At 37.4% G+C, this 20,915-nt stretch overlaps 1 protein-coding gene across 2 annotated transcripts in view; it reads right to left on the bottom strand.

The window, feature by feature from the left end:
• GPC3 (glypican 3) overlaps positions 1–20,915 on the bottom strand; it is a 444,307-nt gene that overhangs the window by 217,466 nt on the left and 205,926 nt on the right. For both annotated transcript variants that reach the window (XM_060137185.1, XM_060137186.1), the window contains exon 3: positions 85–779. In XM_060137185.1, the coding sequence (XP_059993168.1) occupies positions 85–779 (695 nt within the window). The remainder of the gene's footprint in view (positions 1–84; positions 780–20,915) is intronic.

Here is a 20,915-nt window from a genome sequence, read left to right as displayed (position 1 = left end):
CTCTCCATCAGCACCTGCTACTGGCCAGGCTGCCCTACCCCCAGTAGAATCCAATTCCTCTGAAAACTGTAGAATGGTACTCACAGTGGTGGTCAGTTTTCCTCCATTCTTCTGGACATACTGGATGGAATCATGGATCGTAGAAAAGAGACCAAGCAGTACATTCTCCATGTCATAGATCCTGTACATGCCATTCACCAGTTCTTCGAGAGACAGAATGTATTCTCTCCAGTACTTGTCAATCTCCACCACACCTGCCATACAGCCTTGCATAACCACATTGCAGTAGCCACCACACGGCTTAACCATCATCAGTCCCTGGCAGTAAGAGCAGTACCACATCCTGGTGAGCATTCGGCCACAGTCCTTACTGAACTTCAGGTGATCAGTTGTGTTGATCACTTCAATTCCGAGATTCAGGGCCTGGAGGAAGATCCTAGTGACTTGCAGTGACTTGGAAACCTGGGTCATAATAAGCTTGGGGAAATTCCCAAATACTTTCAGGTCACGCCTTGCCCCTCGGAGGCATTCATTGATGTCTAAGGTGGACTCCGGCAGGCCTGGGTTCATTAGCTGGGTATAGATGACTGGAAACAGGCTGTCAAACAATTCATTGACCATGTCATCCACGTTGATGTCAGAACCCAGGATGTAGAGAGATACATCAGTGAAAAATTCACCCACAAACTCAAAAGCTTGTGGGGTCAGGCTCGGGTAGTTGTTCTTGAACATGGCATTGGTGTAGTTCTTGGCATGGCGAACAACGATTTCAAAGGCCTCTGTAAAATAAGAGATAAAGAAATGCCCACAAATTAAAGCATGAAAATCCAGTGTGTAATTGACTTTGAGATTTCTCTATTGCTGTGGTGATTAAGGTCCCATTTGCCTTAAATAATTGACCCATGTTTACTTCTGGCATTGCCTCTACTCCTGCAGCTGTTTGTTCCTATAAATCAATTTTCCTTTCTGAACATGCAGTCCAAACCCTGATGTGCACGTAGATTCTTAAGCACACAAATTATATTTCAAATGACAAAAGCCAGGATTCAGTTAACATTCTGGTCTCTCATAAAAATATTGATTAAAAATTGGCTAAATGAGAAGTTCTTTCTCTTTCTCACATTGAGTTATTCAGTTAAAAAGAAACTATTTCAAGACATTTCATTTTTAGACAGATAAATATTTGACAACAAACCATATACTATATAAACTCACATAACAATTTAAGCCTGTTCATCCCTGGAGGAAAGGCAAGTTCTTAGCCAAGAATAAAAGCTATCACAAATTTCATCATGTAGGTAGATTTTCTCTAGATAACTTTAAAGGGAGCTATCTGACAGATTGACAGACCTGAAAGTGGAATTTATCCCCTAAACGGGTATCTGGATGGAGAAAAACAACACATGCACTTATCTATACGTTCGATACTGAAAATAACACCGCTGGTATTTGCAAGCTGAACATCTGGAAGGATAACTGCTAAGCTTCCTTGGTAAGTTCGGCTTCCACATGGCTTGGAAACCTTATCTACTCTACAGAGACTATGGGTTCAGGATTACATCTGCTGCCCCTAACCCTTGGCATAAGGCCTGATCAGTGTCATTGGTTTGAGAGAGAAAGTAATAATGTCACCATCCCGTTTTCTCCAAACTGAAGCACTGCAGACACAATTTATCCCAAATAACCAGAGTCCCACATTTATATGAGAGAAAGGAAAAAACTGCAATAATAGATTTTTCAAAGAAATAAGGCATAGTTTAAGAACAAACAAAAACAACCAAGTTTCCCAAGATATTTAAAATTAACTTAGTAGTTTCTTTCCTTTCCTTCCAAAGCGCAAAGGTCCATGACAGATGTACCCCAAATGATGCTATTTCATGAGCCTTGAAAAATCAAATTATTACCACTTTCATACTACTAGACAGACTGCATTCCAACAGCTCCTTGGGATCACTTAGCCAAACATCTCAGTCATCTGTGGCAGAAGTGAGCTCTAGGTTGTACCACCACCATCTGCCCCAGATCCCTCACAAGGTAGAACGCGCTTGCTAGATTCTTCCCTTGGGTTTATGACGTGCCCAGGAATGTTGAGCAGATGCCAGAGCAATTCTACTGGGTTTCCAAGCCCACTTGAGAAAGTTAATCTTCATTTTCATCAATTGCTAAATGTTCATTTGTTACTTTTATTTTGTTTAGAACGTTAAGCAATTCTTAGAAAGTTTATCTATCTTAAAACAATCTCTTCCTAACTCCACACGCTACTTTATTTTCAATCCTTGAATCTAAAGATTGAATGAAGCCAAGAGATTGTCTGACCCAATACAAAGGACCAGTCAATTAATTATTTAAAATCATCAGAAATTTGGAGATTAAAAACTATTCATTCATTTTAATTTCAGCTACCAATCATTTTTTATATACTAGACCCTGTGCTAAGTACTAGGGGTATGTAAGTGCTAGGTAGATGGAGATAAATAATACACCTTCCTTGTCTTAAAAGTACTCCCAAGCTATATGGTTTAGCATTTACAAAGCATTTCCAAGTTTATTACGAGATCTACTTTTTACAACAATCTTCTAAGTTCGGTATTGCAATCCCCATTTTATAGGTGATGAAACTGAGGCTCAGCAGAATTTAAGCACTTTCCCAGGGTCACACAACTGCAAAGTAGAAGTAGTCAACTCAGACTAGTGTCTCCCGGCAATGGTTTCACTCTAGTTGCCCTCAGCCCTATAGCCAACACACACATCCTCAAAAATCTTTGAAAGTCAAGTTCATTTTTAGGCTCATTATTTTCCCATTGGCTTCTCCTCTCCAAATGGAAATGTACTGGAAGAAATTGCAGTCCAAAGACCAACAAAGCAGAGTTACACTTTCACCTTTGTCTTGGGACAGCACGAATTCAGAGAAGAAAGACTGCTGCTGAGATGCTACCCTGTGGATCTCAATCATCTAAGCTACCCTAAAATTAAGTCTCTACAAGGCAAATTTCATCTCTAGCACAGTGCATTTGTTCTCTAATGTGCAAGATATATGACAGTGAAATTCCATAGACTGTACTGTCATAACTTTTTTCTTAAGTTTCTGTTACTAGCACTGCTGGATCAATAGAAAAAGAAAATTACAAAAGATCATGAACTCTTCTCCAGAAAGAATAACAACACATATTGCAGAGGGAAAGGGCTAGGGGTTCATATGCTCACACGTGCTTCCTGCTCCAACTTTCACAGCTCAGAATCCACTTAGCACATCTCTGGGTTTTGCCCAACCCCCTTACTTCTGTATCATGGGACAACAGACCAAACCATAACCGCTCAAGCAAAGGCTCCTTGGGGATTTATAGGAACCAACACTAGGTGAAAAGTGACGCTCAGCTTGAGGTTGGCAACTTGAGGTTTCATGAAATGAAGCCAAGGAAGTTCAGTCGATTGATTTTTTTTTTTTTGGTCAGATAATAATGTACGCTTAAGCTAGGGGAGGTTTTCCTCTGTCTCTTTCCTGGGAAAAAGTCAAGCATTATATCCAGGAAAAGTCGGAACAATGTAAAATCAGAGATGTTACGAAAAATTTGGCACCAAACAGAAAATAGTCTATTTTTAACAATATATAGAAAGATATATGATACAGATAAATAGATCTAATAAATTAATACACATCCAAATATAGCAAGGTTTCTAGATTTATTGTTGCCCCCATCACTATTCTGGTCACCTCTATTTGGACACACTCTACTGTTATCAACTTCCTTCTTAAATTATGGTGCTCAAAAAGGGACACAACTCTCCAATATGGTTTGATATGTAAAGTGTGCAATCAGGCTATCACCTCTCTTTAAATGGTTCAGTAAGTTCTCCCCCATCCCAACCCAGGACATATATCCTATAACCGTAGCAAAATGACTGTCCTTAGTACTTGGTGCTGATGTTTCTTTACCCAGACCTAGACATAAAGAAATGTGTTTTCATGGGCCTTTTCAGTAAAAGACTGGATTTTTTTTTAAAAGGAGAGTCTACTTGTAGTTGGAAGACAGAAATAAATGAACCACCGAGTTCCCTTCAAGCCCTTAAGAATAAAACAGTCCTGATAAAGGCAGGTTACTTTTTTCAAGGTAGTTTTTCCAGCATTGTAAGAATGGCAAATACTTTATAAGAACTTTTTAAATTCCTAGGATAAATGCCACACAATGGGTTGGACTCCAGTCTTTGCTTTCAAGCACAGGTACCTTAATGGAAGAAGAAAACTGACATTTATGTGATACCTGCAAAGTATATGCCAGGATCTGTAATGAACTTGCTCACATATGTCCTCTCATTTAAATTTAACATAAACATATGTATTTGGATTTATTTTTATTTGGTGAGGAAACTGAGGCTCAGACAGGTTAAGTGACTCATACAAGATAATATCTCTAGTTAAATGCCACAGACTGAATTTAAGTGTAGGTCACTCTAACACCAATACCCTTGCTAATTCCACAACATGCTCCAGCCTTGAAAACTGGACATTGGGAGACTTCTGGTCTTGGCTACAACATGTAAAGAGCTTGGAAATTATCATTCCCATTCTCAATAACAAGATAATAGCTGAACCAACTGAAAATCAATGATTCTTCTTAGACCCGTCAGGGAATTAAGGTCACAGGGCAAACTGCTACCCTGAAATCTGGAAAGAGAGGCAAATACAGAGAATCACAGCTGAGATCTGCTGGATATCAGACACCTGCAGCAGACGCCACTGAAGCTATAAACTAGTCTAAACCCTTAAATGGTAGTTCTGACAAACTGATAGAGGCTGAATGTGAGCTAGCCTGAGAGTTGAAAATTCCTGGGTCCTCAGTTTTATGGGTCCCCCACATTCCCATGGGATTTACCTCAAGAAAACACACAAAGTTCTCATGGTTAAGATCTAAGAAAAATCTCCTTGTTTTTTCTGGCAGGGGTAGGGGGAAAGTAATAATTTAGAAATACACCACGAGCATTCTCCATAACAAATGCCTGTTCTCCAATGGACACAACTTTACCAAAGCCTAATATACCTAGAAGAGGGGCAATTAGACAACTCCAGTCCCTTCTAGCCTTCCTGTAACACCTAAAGGGAAAGAAAAAAAGGCCGAGAAAAACTTATGAGGGTTACAGCTCATGGACTTAAGTCTACTAACAGACCGATTAATCGTAATATTATAGGCCACTTTCACTACCCCCATACCTTTCCACCAGAAAGACACAGATCCTGTTTAAGAAGGAGTTCTTAGAGAAACCCACCAAAAAGAGGTGAGAAAAAAATAAACAAAGACACTAGAGGAAACTAAAGCCTCTAGCATCTATAGATACAGCAAACAATAAATAGCCTAACTCCTAGTCACATTAACATAAAACTTCACACTAAACGTCTAATTACCTCAGCTCCTATTACCCAATATATCATATTCTGCTTTTAACAAACAATTACAAGCCATGAAAAAAGGCAAAAGAACAGTCTGAAGAAACAAAGCAATTATCATAACCACACTCAGATATGGCACAGATTTTGGAAATATCAGACAGAGAATTTAAAATAACTATTATTAATATATAAAGGACTCTAATGGAATAAGTGGACAACATACAAGAACATATGGATACTGTAAATACAGAGATAGAAATGCTAAGAAATATCGAAAGGAAATGCTAGCAATCAAAAACACAAACAGAAAAGAAGTATGCTTTTCATGGGCTTATCAGCATACTTGAAACAAACAAGGTAAGAACCAGTGATCTTAAAGAAATATCAGTAGAAACTTCTCAAACCACAATAGGAAGATTAAAAAAAAAAGAACAAACAAAACACAGAAAAGAGTATCCAAGAACTGTGGGACAAATTCAAAAGGTGTATAATATGTGTAATTGCAATTCCAGAAACAGAAGAGAGAGAGAAGAGAGCAAAAGAAATATTTGAGAGAATGATGCCCAAAATTTCACAAAATTCATGATAGATAACATCCACAGGTCCAAGAAGCTCAGAAAATAACAAGCAGGTTGAATACCAAAATACCTACTCTTAGGCATATCATATTCAAACTGTAGAAAACCAAAGACAAAGAGAAAATCTTCTAAGAAGCCAGAGGAAGAAAAAAACCATCTTATCTGTAGAGGAACAAGGATAAGAATTACATTGAACATGTCATCAGAAATCATGCAAGGAAGAAGAGAGTAAATGAAATATTTTGCATTGAAAGAAAAAAAAAGACCTAGAATTCTATTTCTAGCAAAATTATCATCAAAAAGGAAAAGAGAAAGTCTTTCTCATACAAACAAGAATGGAAGAAATTTGTCACCAGTAGACCTGGTTTGCAAAAAAAAAATGTTAAAATATGTTTTTCAGGAAAAGTATATAAGCCAGAAAATCAGATCTACATGAAGAAAAGAAGAGCATCAGAGAAGGAATATATAAAGGTAAAATAAAACTTTTCTTTTTTAAAAAATTGATTTAATATATAACTTTGTTCAAAGTAATAACAGCAATAATGTGTTGGTGATTATAGCATATGGATAAGTAAAATGAATATTATAAAGTACCTGAACTACCAGTGAAACAATCTAGTGTAATTTGAATTTCAAAAAGAAGCATATGCTAAGAGGAATGGAATCATACATAAATGTTCAGTTAAAGCCACAGAAGACAGGAAAAGAGAGGAAGATTAAAAGTAACCAAAACAAAGAATATGTGCAATAAAGAGAAAGCAGTTATAAACATTATGAATATTAATCCAATTACATCACTAATCACTGTAAATGTGAATAGTTTAAATATACAAAGTAAAAGATAGAGACTATCAGAGTAAAGATAAAAATAAGACCCAACTACAGATTGTCTACAGGTAGCACATCTTAAATATAAAGATACAGATAAAGGGATGAAGAAAGACTTATCATGCTAACACTAAGTAGAACAAAAACTGGAATAGCCAAATTAATTTCAGACTAAGCACACTTTGGAAGAAGGAATATTATCAGGAATAAAAAAAGGGTGTTACAAAATGTTGAAGGGGTCAATTCTCCAAAAAGACATAATCCTTATATGTACAAACCCACAATTACAGTTGGAGACGTCAACACCCCTCTATCAGTAACTAATAAATCCATCAGGCAGAAAGTTAGCAAGGGCATAGTTGAACCAAATAGCATCATCAATCAACTAGATCTAATTGACATGTATAGGATAATTCGTCCATCAACAGCAGAATGTACATTCTTCTCAAGCTCACTTGGAACATTCACCAAGATAGACCATATACTTGGCCATAAAATACACCTTAAAAAATTTAAAAGCACAGAAATCATACAAAGAACGTTCTTAGACCATAATGAATTTAAATTGCAAGTCAATACCAGAAAGATAACAAGACAATATCCAATCATTTGCAAATTAAACAACACATTTCTACACAACGCATGGGACAAAAAAGAAGTCTTAAGAGAAATTTAAAAATATTTTTAACTAAATGAAAACGACCATACAACTTACTGAAATCGGTGTGATGTAGCAAAAGCAGTGCTTAGATGGAAATTTGTAGCACTGAATGCTTATATTAGAAAAGGAAAAAAAGATCTCAAATCAATAATTTAAGATTTCACCAAATGAAACTAGAGAATTAACAGCAATATAAACCTAAAGCAAGCAGAAGAAAAAAATAATAAAAAATTAGAGCAGAATTCAGTGAAACTGAAAACAAAAATCAAGAGAGAAATCCATGAAACAAAAAGCTAGTTCTTTGAAAAGATAAATAAAATTTAAAAATACCTAGCCAGGCTAATCAAGAAAAAAAATGATAAGACACAATTTAGTAACATGAGAAATGAAAGAGGGGTCATTGTTAATGATCATATGGATATTAAAAGGATAATACATGAATATTATGAACAACTATACGCACCAAAACTTGATTAAATTGATAAAATGCACCACCAATTCCTTAAAAGACAAAAACTATCAAAACTTACACAATGACAAACAGGTAATCTGAATTATCCTGTATTTATCAAAGAAACTGAATGATTAATTAATAAACTTCCAAAAGGAATGCAGGTCCAGATGGTTTCACAGGTGAATTCTTTCAAACATTTAAGGAAGAAAGAAGACCAATTCTCTACAATCTCTTCCAGAAAATAGAAGCGGAGAGAACATTTCCTAACTCATTCTATGAGGCCATCGTTACCCTAATACCAAAACCAGATAAAGGCATTACAAGAAAGGAAAGCTACAGACCAAGATCTCTCATAAATATAAATGCAAAAATCCACAACAATATATTAGTGAATCAAATACAACAATGTATAAAAAGACTCATACACCATGACCCAGTGGGTTTTATTCCAGATATGCATGTCTGGTTCAACCTTCAAAAATCAGGTAATGTAATCCATCATATTAGTGGGCTATAAAGAAGAAAAATCAAATGATCATATCAATAGGTACAGAAAAAGCATTTGCCAAAACCCAACACCATTCATGATAAAAACTCTCAGCAAACTAGGAATGGGGGGGGAACTTTCTCCACTTGATAAAGTATATCCACAAGAAACTTACAGCTAATATCATACTTAATGGTGAGAAACTAGAGGCTTGCTCCTTAACCTAAGATTGGGGAACAAGGCAAGGATGTCCCTCTCAGCACTTCTTTTTAACATTGTACTTCAAGTCCTACCTAATGCAATAAGACAAGATAAGGAAATGAAAGGTACACAGATTGGGAAGGAAAAAAATAAACTGCCTTTGTTCACAAATGACATGATTGCCTATATAGATTGTTACAAAGAATTGATATAAAACTCTCCTTGAACTAATAAGCGCATATAGCAAGGTTGCAGAATACAAAGTTAATATACAAATTCTATACATCAACAATGATTAACTGATATTTCAAATTGAAAACACAACACCATTTACATTAGCACCCCCAAAATGGAATACTTAGGTATAATTCTAATGAAATATATATAAGAATAAATGGAGAAATATTCCATGTTCATGAATAGAAAGGCTCAATATTATTAAGAATTCTTCCAAACGTGATGTATGCATTCAGTGGAATCCAAATAAAAATCCCTGCAAGTTATTTTGTGGATAACAATACTAAAGTTTATATGGAAAGGCAAAAGACCCAGAATAGACATCACAACACTGAAGAATAACAAAACCAGAGGACTGGGACACCCAGGTTCAAGAATTCCTACAAGATAATGGCTATAATTACCTGTGCTATACAGTATATCCTTGTTGTTTATCTATTTTATACATAGTAGTTTATATTATGTTATTATAATATAAATAACTTATAATGGAGTATAATCTGCAAAAAATACTGAATTGCTATGCTCTACACCTGAAACTAATACAATATTTAAATTTAAAAAAGAAGAACTATTAGACAATCAATAAATTGTTAATTATTGTTTTCTCAAAGTGACTGTACCTACAGTCAGATGTATGAAAAACACTGAGGCCAACATAAACTTTCAAGGAGGGAAAATAAATTCCTATAAAGTTACACTAATCAAGACAGCATAATGGGACTTCCCTGGTGGTGCAGTGGTTAAGAATCCACCTGCCAATGCAGGGGACATGGGTATGAGCCCTGGTCCGGGAAGATCCCACATGCCGTGGACCAACTAAGCCCGTGCACCACAATTACTGAGCCTGCGCTCTGGAGCCCATGAGCCACAACTACTGAGCCCACGTGCCACAACTACTGAAACCTGCACGCCTACAGCCTCTGCTTTGCAACAAGGAGAAGCCACCGCAATGAGAAGCCCGCACCCCACAACAAAGAGTAGCCCCCACTCGCCGCAACAAGAGAAAGCCCGCATGCAGCAGCAAAGACCCAATGCAGCTAAAAATAAAATTAATTAATTAATTATTTTTTAAAAAATTTAAAATAAAAAGAGCAGAAAACTGTAAAAAAAAAAAAAGACAGCTAGTATTAGCAAAAGAATAAAGAAATAGATCAATGGAACAGAATACGGAGCCTAGAAATAGATTGACAGAAAGGAGAAAGCCAACTCAATGGAAAAAGTATAATTTTTTCAACAAATAGCTCGGAAACAACTGGACACTCATATGCAAAGAAATAAATCGATACAGACCTTACACCTTTTATAAAAATAACTCAAAATGGACTGTAGACCTAAATATAAAATGCAAAACTATAAAACTTCTAGATGACAACATGGGAGAAGATCTTGATTACTTTGAGTTTAGCAATAAGGTTTTAGATACAACATCAAAAGTACAATCCATGAAATAAACAACTGATAAGTTGGACTTTATTAAAATTTAGAACATCTGTTTTGTTAAGAGAATGAAGAGACAAACATCTGCTAGGAGAATGGAAAAACAAGTCACAAATTGTGAGAAAATATTTGCAAAACATATCTGATAAAGGACTTGTATCTGAAATATATAAAGAACTGTTACAATTCAACAATAAGAAAACAATTCAGTTAAAAATGGACAAAAGATCTGAACAGACATCTCACCAATGAAGATATGTAGATGGCAAATAAGCATAAGGAAATATGCTCAATATCTTATGTCATTAGGGAATTGCAAATTAAACCAACAATGAGATACCAACCACTACACAGCTATTAGAATGGCTAAAATTCATAACATTCACAATACCAAATGCTGACAAGGATGCAGCACAACACTGCTGGTGAGAATGCAAAGTAGTACGGCCACTTTAGAAGACAGTTTGGCAGTTTCTTACAAGTATAATTGCAATCCAGGAATTGTGCTCCTAGATATTTACCCAACTGAGTTGAAAACTTAAGTTCACACAAAAAGCTACACATGAATGTTTATAGAACCTTTATTTATAATAATCAACTAGAAGCAAGCAAGATATCCTTCAAAGGATAAGCAGTGCTATATCCATACAATGGAATACTATTTAGCAGTAAAAAGAAATAAGCTATCAAGACACAAAGGGACTTGGAAGAACCTTAGATGTCTATTGCTAAGTAAAAGAAGCCAGTCTTAAAAGGCTGTATGCTGTATGATTCCAACTATCTGACATTCTGAGAAAGGCAAAACTATTGAGACACTAGGAAGATCAGTGGTGACCAGGGATTTGGGTGCGGGGGGAGAGGGGAGGGGGAAGGGTGAATAGGTGAAGCACGGATATTTTTAGGGTGGTAAAACAGTTCTGCATGATATTCTAATGGAGGTTACAAGATATAATGCATTTGTTAAAACCCACAGAACTGTGCAACACAGTAAATTTTAATGTAAACTATGGACTTCAGTTATTAATAATGTATCAATACTGGTTCATTAATTCCAAGAAATGTACCACACTAATGCTAATAATGTTAATAATAGAGGAAACTGTGTGCAGGGGAACGGGAACAAATAGGACCTCTGTATTATCTGCTTGATTTTTGTTTAAATGTAAAACTGTTCTAAAATAAAGTCTCTTCATTGTTTTTAAATGAGAAAAACTGGACCTTGGAAATTAGTCCTTGATGGAACTAGTGACTAGAACCACTGAAAAGTGTTAACTCACTCCCTCTGCTCAATCTGCTTTGACATTTCTTTCATCAGTTAGGGAGTTTTAGCATACAAATAGACGCCATATGGCATCAGTGTAATTTTAATTGGAAAAACCACTGGAAAAAGTTAATGGACCAAAACACCCAAATAGGTAACACACTTCAACGTTATTTTTGAATACTGAATGATTTTTAAAAAAATCAACCACATAAAAATGCAAGTTTAGGTGGTAAGAAAAGCTCCCACATTGTTCACAGTAGTTCATATAGAAGATGCTAGAAGTTTTGCTCCAATTTCTGTTGAATTTTTCTGGAATTTTATGCTCCACATTAATTTAGATAGAATTGATGAAGCTTAGAAGTAAGTTGCTATTAAATATAAACCATTGGTTGGTACAGTTCCATGACCAGGCTGTAAATGCATATAGTCTTGCTTTTTAAGTTTCACATGCTAGGCTACTAAATACAAGGTACATGAATTGGAAATAAAGAAATGAGTAAAAAACAAAATGAAGGAAACATTTTTCAAGGGCTATTACTTGTATCATTTCATAGATAGGTAGATAGATAGATAGATAGGGATAGACAGGATGAATTTTCCCCTGAAGGCTATTCTATTACAGACCAGAGAAGACAATTAAAATGATTCACTCAACAGATCCTCAGAAATAGAAATGAATATCCACAGCTACTAGAAAATTTATGACTCTGCAACAGTTGACCATGCTTGCCCCATTAGCCCAATTAGTTCTTATTCTTTACCCTCCATTAGCTCTTCTGAAAAACCAGTTTGTTTTAAGCTTCTGTACATTCTGATTCATGTATTTGATCATTTTTCCCTCTTCATATTTGTTGCTAGAAAGCATAAACCAAATTTATCGTCTACCTCTATCGAGCACAGTAAACTTCATGTCATGCATTTTGTGCCATAGCTCTAATCCTGGATCCATCTTACTTCCTACCTGTATTTTCCCCTTTGCCTAATTGTTCCTATGTATTTTGGTTGCACTGTATCTTACTTTTATTATGCACACTTTTGTAGAGCGCTTTAAACTCTTTTCAGGAGAAGGTAGGATATAAATAAATAGGTAGGTAGATAAATAAGGAGAATGAGAAGCTATACCTACCACTTAAGACAAAATATCATTTCAACAATGTATTCTCACGAGTTTTAGTAGCAATGATAGAAATGTTTATATTCATAAATGCCAGACCCTTGTCAGGGACTCATTAAGCAGCCCCACACTGGCTTCCCTAGCAGTTGTCAGGGCTCGAGATTGAATCCGCATACATGATCCTTCCAAAATCTTTTATCTTTCTACCCTTTTATTATATCTTAAAATTTTGATCAAGTGTATATAACAATGTTAAAATTAGGTAGGCAGTAATAAGGCTGGCTTCATCATGGCTCAGAATATGTCTGTTTTCACAATGGATTCCGGGACAAGCCACACTTGAGAAATCAGGAAAAGTGGCTAAAGAGAAGAACGTAAGGGAATTCCAGATGATGACTTGTTTCTAATATTGATAAAACTTTAAGAACAATTTGTCTTGGAACTCATTTTACTGTGGACACACCAAGAATAATTCTGACTCTTATGAGATAATCTTGTGGTCCAGCATTTTTCATGCTAGACCATACCTTGCCCTTCATCTTGGTGAGTTAGTTCTGTTATCAGACTTGAATTTTAGTCTTTTTTTCATTCTTCTGTCTCCCAGGCTTTCACTTAAAGAAGCCAATTCTTGGTTGATTAGGAAATATTCTTACAAATTCAAGGTTCCCATGGCTAAAAAAATGACACCTACCAAAAGAGGCATCGGGGTCACATTCTTAGATCTGGTAGTTCACTCTTTACAACAGAAAGCCTGACAGTATCCAAGGAAGTAAAGTTCTATAGTTCCTCCCAGAATCCATAATTAAATAGTTTTTAAAAGCCCCCAGAGCTCTCCAAATCATTCCACTTAACTAAAATCTTTTTGCAAAAAAAAAAAGTTCCTCTCCAAAGAGTTCATGGGACATGGATTGCTCCAAACGAACAGTAACAAGAAGAATGGCTTGTGTCTTAGCCAGACCAAAAAATCACTAAGACATTCTAGGTTTGACTATTGTCTTCTCAACTTGTGAAATTTTCTTTTTGTAGTGTATGACCGTAATTCCATGAATCAGGGCTAAAGAGTTTCTTAACTCCCTACTATTAGTAACCATACTTTAGGAAAATAAAAATAGTCTTTTTAGGATATAATGAATGAAAGATTCTGCTGCATAAAGAGGGAATGGCTTCATTTAAAGGTTTAAATGCAAACATTCTGGTAGTGCCTTTATCCAATAAAAACCTGTATTTCTTTTCAATATACCTTTAGGTATTGAAAAGAAAGAGCACAACTAGGGGATTTTTCTGTTGCTTTTAGGACAATTAATGTGTTCATTTCACACAGTCTTGCTCTTCTCTGCTCTTCTTTCCTCCTTTAACCACTTAGGCACTAAATGAGTAACTTAAGAAAAGTCAATTGTCAGTAGTTTATGCAACCACTGTTACTGGAGAGAGTTCTCTCTATAACCTATCATTAGGGATTTCCACAGCACTTTATATTTCTGCAAGTGCTTCACAGCCAAAGCTTTAGTGACTATAAAAGCAACAGACTCCTCTTCCCCTTGGTTAGTGGAAGATGCAATCCCATCCTCCTTCCACTCACGCTAATGAGAAGTACCAGATCTGAGTTGGCTTAAAATTTATTCACACACCCTGCCAAGGTCTTATGCATTCATACACTCTATAAGTACTCACTGAGAACTCTTTATAACAATTTTTTTTCACTTTTTACACATAGAGAGCCAGGAGACTACTGTGTACTCTCTCATGAAAGATGAGATAGATCTGGGAAGAGTTCCCTTATGGCTTCTCCTGCTAAGCCATAACATGTTCTCTCAAGATATATGTCTGAACCAAATTTCAACTTGTTTGGGACCTAAATTATCACAGGCCCCTGACATTATGTGAAGTCAACAACATTAACCACTTGGTAGAAAACTATTTAAAGACCATTTTTGAGGCATCTTAGCTGTCTCATTAGATCGATTGCACTTGTATAAAATTATACTTTTTCCACTTAACATTTACTGAAGGTACACTATCTGCTAGACTGTGAATAAAACAAGCAAACAACATGCTCCTTATGCCCTAGAGGCTTGCAATAGCCAGCTGTGATAAAATACTGGATGGTCTATTTTCTTTGAAAAGCATAGAATACCTTATAGATATGAAAGTACCTTTTGTTCTGAGAATGTTATAGCTTAAATATACACAGAATACATGGCAACACGATCACCATAAGTGAAGTGTTTCATGTCCTTTCGGAATTTTAACATTTGTGTTCTCATTTAATTCTCCTCCTTCTCTATCACAGGAAGTGAATGTGCATGTGCGAGCATGTCTGTGTGCGTGCATGCCCACACACGTGTATGCAAAAGGTAGTGAAGGGAAATATTACTATCCCAGTTTCACAGATGAGACAACTGAAACTAAGACTGGCTGTAAGTCATATAGCTATGTGGCAGTTGGTGGCAGCAACAAAACACAGGACTCCTGACTGTACAATGATTTTTCCATTATGTTTATCTCCTTCCAAGGAAAATATTGCACAGCACTTAAAGATTAGCTTTAGGTGTAGTAAGAACTAGCATCTATGGGGCAGTTACCTCTGCCAGGCAGTGTTTCAAGTGCTTTATGTGAATTAATTCATGTCTTATCAACCCCCACTATGAGATGAGTATACTATTGTCTCTATTGTACAAACAAGAAAAATGAGGCACAGAGAGGTTAAATAACTTGCCAAAGGTTATATAGTCAATATGCAGAAGACCCAAGACTTGAATTCAAGCAATCTAACTCCAGAGCTTACCCACTAAAACACTACACAATAATTCCTTGAGGTATGAGGAGACTGATTTTTTTTTTTTCCTCTTGGTTCAACTCTAAAAGAAAAAATATTTCGGCTGTTTGGCTATACTGGGTTTTTACAAGACATCTCAGGAAAATAACTTCAAAATTTGGGTAGGATTTGAGGAACAAGGCAAAAGCCTGAATGATTCTAACTACCTACGAAGAACAATAATTGCCCAGAAGTACATAGTCTGCAGCGCCTTATAGCCATAATGAAATGGAAATTATAAGAAAATAAGAGAACGAGGTCAATACTGTGCATTTCCTTGGGATTATTGATATGGGTATGAAATCTCAGAGCTCTCAGCTCTAATCATAAAACTATGGTATTTAATTGAAAAGCTAGCCTTTGCGAAAAGGCCAGGCCCTCCCTTGAGCCACAGTTCCTTCAAAGTGCTACTGGCAGAGACACGATTCAAGGGCCAGGATCTTGACAGTTTCCTGGGACTCAGTCTCCTGCAGGGCACGCCAGCTTAGGAAACACAAGGGAGGTGAAGGCTGGCTTGATTAACTCAGTGGGAGAGAACTGCTCGGGTGTACTCAGTGGGCTCTGGCAGCGGCCAAAGACTTGGCAGGAAGGTCAGTATCACCACAGTGACTTCAGCTGAATTCAGTGGCAGGGAGGGAAGGCATGGAATGCCAGCAAAGGTCAACCATGTGGCTTTCCCCTGAGCCTGTCAAAAGGAGGGAATATTTCACTTTTAGCAAACTGCTATTATAGTCTATAAACTTTATAAAATGATTTTTGCCTCCGCATTAGAACTGAATCACATTGTGTGCGCATCTGGTATGAGTCTATGTGAAAGAATGGGATGGGAGGAGGGGTGAATCTATAGAATTAAGGTTAGAACCTGACAAAAGAAGTCAGCTGGTAGGAAAAACTGCGTCCCTAAAGACGTCCCTGGTGAAGCTGGGCATGGTAGTCTCTGTTTCCCTCAGGTTCTCACAAGACCATCAAGGCACTGAAGCAACCACTATAATTTGCAACTATGACTTGACTACCGGAGGTTTTGATAAATGCTGGATGCTTCTCAAAAAGTCAAAAAATGTTTATGTGCAAAAAGGGAAGTGCTTCACAACTTACTGAGCATCAAGTACCTAAAGTAAAGAATTCTTCCTCCAGGAAGAACTTGAGAGTAAGTAAAGGAGACTCCATGGACGTTCTCGTCAATCACTTTTCTTCCTTCTAGCAATAGATGTTTGATAATCTCTTTTTGACATTGCCTTTCTTTTGTTTAATAAGAAAATTATTGTTATATATCCAAAAATACAGTCTGAACATATCTGAGCGCTGCCTATGATTTCTCTCCTCCTCCATACCTCTTCCTCTCTACCTTTTTTTCTGGATGAAGAACCAGTTCTAGTGACATCTAGAATGGTGAGATGCAGTAGAAAAAACCACTACAGTATCAGTATGATCTATGAAGCAGGTCATCTAATCTCTCTAGGCTTGAATAAATTACTAATTGGTACCTATTTGCACGAAACCAGCTAAATTGTGAGGCTACCTGAATTCTGGTTTGTAGCAGTTATTGAGGGCTTCAGCAACTATCTGAAGAGCCTAAAACCCTAGAGCAAATTCAAAGAAATGAGTTAGGGAAACATCTCTTTTGTTAAAAACTCAATTGTATTTGTTTTTAAAGGGGACATTTCTTAAGACCTATGAAGGACATGCAGCTTTTCCTTGTAGCAAATGCTGAAGGCCATGCATGCAAGAGCAGACCACCCTGCTTCCACAGAAGCGTGGCATCACCAGCCACAAGGGCTGTCTGCATTGTACTGTTGAACAATCATATGTGACGTTAATGACTAAGGACCAGGTGACCTAATGGAATCTGACCTTCCAAACAATCTTGAACAGCTGATTATTTTAACAAAATGTGGAAATGGGTTTAACAGGAAGTTATAAAAATGGAGAGCCAGTGACTGAAATAATCCTAGAATTACAACCTGGAAGAAGAGAGGGTGCGCTCAGAAAGACAAGCAGCCTCTCCCACAAACATAAGTGCTTGAGTCAGCTTCCCATTTTGAATTGTCTGAGTACCTCTGGCAACCATCATATACAATATATTAAAACCAATGAGAGAACCCCAGGTCGTGAGCTAGAAAATCAGAAGCAAGCCACTCAGTGCTACCTTGGTTACTTGTAGCATCAGAGACATGGACGACTTTGGCTTCCATTTGTCCTTGAGCTTCTAACAAACTGCAGGTCTTTATCTGAAGAAGACCCGAGCTCATGATTTTAGAAGTCTCTTTGGAAAACCTCTGGCAGGCTTTGCCACTCCCTCCCCATAGCTATTCCAGATAAGGGGGCGGCTGAGCACAGGCCCCTCCTCATAGCAGGATGCTTTTCTTTTATCTTCTAGGAGTTTCACCCACAGTAGGTCACAATGAATTTCCTTCCCTTTAACCCTTCCATTCCTAAACCTCCACAAACTCAACCTAAAGTTTAAATCTGGGAGGGAATGGGGGAAGGATTGAATCAACGGAAGATAGTTCCATGGGGTAGATGGACAGGGGACAATATCAACAACTTTCAAGGCTCAATCCCTGTTAAGGAAACATCTGTGCAAAAGGAAATCCAGCTGTTGGCCAGGCAGCCCCATTTATGTCTGCTTCTGGTACATTGACATTTTCTGGGTTCAAAGAAAACAGCGCCTAAATTATTAAAAGGCCTGGGCACTATTTTAAAATAATGCTTGGAGTGATCTGATGTCTAAAATGGCTTTCTGCCAGAAGGACCTTTGCCACAGTGCTACATTCAAGAGAGCTTATTTTATTTTTTTAACATCTTTATTTGAGTATAATTGCTTTACAATGTTGTGTTAGTTTCTGCTATATAACAAAGTGAATCAGCTATATGCATACATATATCCCCATATCTCCTCCCTCTTGTGTCTCCCTCCCACCCTCCCTATCCCACCCCTCTAGGTGGTCACAAAGCACCGAGCTGATCTCCCTGTGCTCTGCGGCTGCTTCCCACTAACTATTTATTTTACGTTTGGTGGTGTAGATATGTCCATGCCACTCTCTCACTTTGTCACAGCTTACCCTTCCCCCTCCCCATGTCCTCAAGTCTATTAAGAGAGCTTATTTTAAATGGGCATTTGAAAACTGGTCCATTGCTGTAATTTGGCAACGTGCCTGGAAAGAGCTGATTTTGAGATTGGGCATTTTAAAGAAAATCTCTAAAATATAAACTACAGCCGCTTTCCCTAATGAGGCCTTCTGATCCTGTTGCTTAGCACTTTCCTTAAACATGCCTAGGGGTCCCCTGTGCAGGCCTGGGGGCAGTCCCGATGCCTGTGCAAAGGAAGACACAGCACAATTGCATTGTGTCCTCTGCTGACCTAACTGGCCTCAACTGAGCTATAAATTCCAGCTCACGGGGTCTAGAACAGTGGAGCTGACAGCACTGAAAATTCTCTCTGTTTTAAGAAAGAAAGTTGAGGGGAAACCCCTAAAACATTATTGTTCCAGTTTGAGCTATGTAACACAAAAGGACGAATTAAAATTCAATTTTGTCATTTTCTGAAATCTGCCTGTGGAAGTCATTAAGGTCAATGCCTCTGGCCCAGAATGACTGAAACCAAAGTAGAGAAGTGAATTGTTTTCTAGTCTTCCTTAGGCTCTAAATTCTCTGGGCAGGGAAGGGGGAAGGAAATATCAGTGCTGTGTGGTCCTGGCATACCATGACATCAATGGTCATTGGAATATTAACGTGAATGACGTTCAAATTGCCCCTGCGATAGACCCATGATGAGGCTGCCCCATTCCTGTGCTATATCTTTAAGTTTTTTAGAACTGTTTGGACCTGCGCTTCTACTCTAGAACAAGTTACCAGTACTCATGCTGACAAAATATAACATATGCCTCTTTTCCTTGTGCCCCTTTCCTCCTCCTCTATTGAATTTTCAGTCTTCTATGTGCCTCTCAAAAACACCAAGTGGAAGTCAATAAATGTGGCCACAAAAGGAGAAAACAAAAGTCTATCTGCCATTTCTCAATGCTTGTTAGAGTAAAACAATATACAGTACTTTTTTTTTTTTTAAGCTGAGGGGTTTTGTGAGTCAGCTCATACACACACTGGCTTGCCAACTTGTTCCCACAAAATGAGTCAGGCCAGATGAGAATGTTAATTTATCTGAGCAGACATTTGTCAGTATTGATGATCAAGAAAGGTGCTGGTATGTTCCGCCAGCACATACCAACACCGAGAAAGGTATGCTGCTGACAGCAACCTGGTGAAAAGAGTCACCATGACTGGTCCCAACCTAGCTGAAATTGTGTCTCTGTCATCAGCTCATTTTGACTGATGCTATCATCATACCCCGTCCCCCGTAAACGCCATGTGTCCTTTTTTCTTTAAATAAAAATGAAAGTTCTTTCTGTTTCAAGAATGCCATGACAACCCTGGAGCCAGTGCCGATATTGACAATCCAGGTTGAGTACCATTGGTTAACATGATGCCGGCAGACTGGTTCTATAATGGTGACTAAATGAGAGTATTTTAACAACAACAATAAAAATGACAACAGTAACAACTAATAGCTGCTGAGCACATTCATTTGAATCAGGCAGTATTCTAAACCCTTTACATTTATTCATTTTAAACCTCACAACCACCTTATGAGATGGGTATTATTATTATTATTCCCACTTTATAACATGAGAAAAGTGAGGCTCAGAGAGAAGTAAGTTGCCCAAGGCCACACAGCTAGTAAGTGGTGCACTGGTGGAAGTCAGAGTGAGATCTGTCTGGTTCCAAACTTCTTAAGCACCTCTCTCTAATGCCCAATATGGAAGACTAGAGTCTCCTTGGAGAAGGAGAGAAGAAGGTAGCTTGAAATGGCATATTCACTATTACTGAAATTTCAAACCACATAAAAAGATAGCATGAGATTTTTATTTTTATTCTGTGGAATTTTTTATAGAAACAGAGGGAGTTAATTGGCTGGAGGATGCTGGAAGACTGGCTTCTAGGAAACCTCACTAGGTCCAGAGTTGAGTACTTCTCAACTACATACTTCTCTCAGGTGTGGATTCACATCAACCAAGCTCACAAAGGGCTATGTTTAAAAATTTTTAATTCCCAAGGTTTGGAGACTCAAAACTCAGTCTTGACCATGTCCAAGGTTAATCGAACGCATAATATCAAACCCTCCAAAGACTGCTGAATCAAAGCTAAATGCCAATGTATAAATTAATACTGATAAATATAATTTTACAAAGTGACAGATCCTCACTAATCTCCCTACTGGTAAATAACATGGGAAGCCAAATTATCATCTAAGACTTGCTTAATAAACATAGAATCGGGGGGACGAGGGGAAGATGGCGGAAGAGTAAGACGCGGAGATCACCTTCCTCCCCACAGATACACCAGAAATACATCTACACGTGGAACAACTCCTACAGAACACCCACTGAACGCTGGCAGAA

This window comes from Lagenorhynchus albirostris, chromosome X (assembly GCF_949774975.1).
Source record: "Lagenorhynchus albirostris chromosome X, mLagAlb1.1, whole genome shotgun sequence".
Lineage (NCBI taxonomy): Eukaryota > Metazoa > Chordata > Mammalia > Artiodactyla > Delphinidae > Lagenorhynchus > Lagenorhynchus albirostris.
This window is presented reverse-complemented; position numbering and strand designations above follow the sequence as displayed.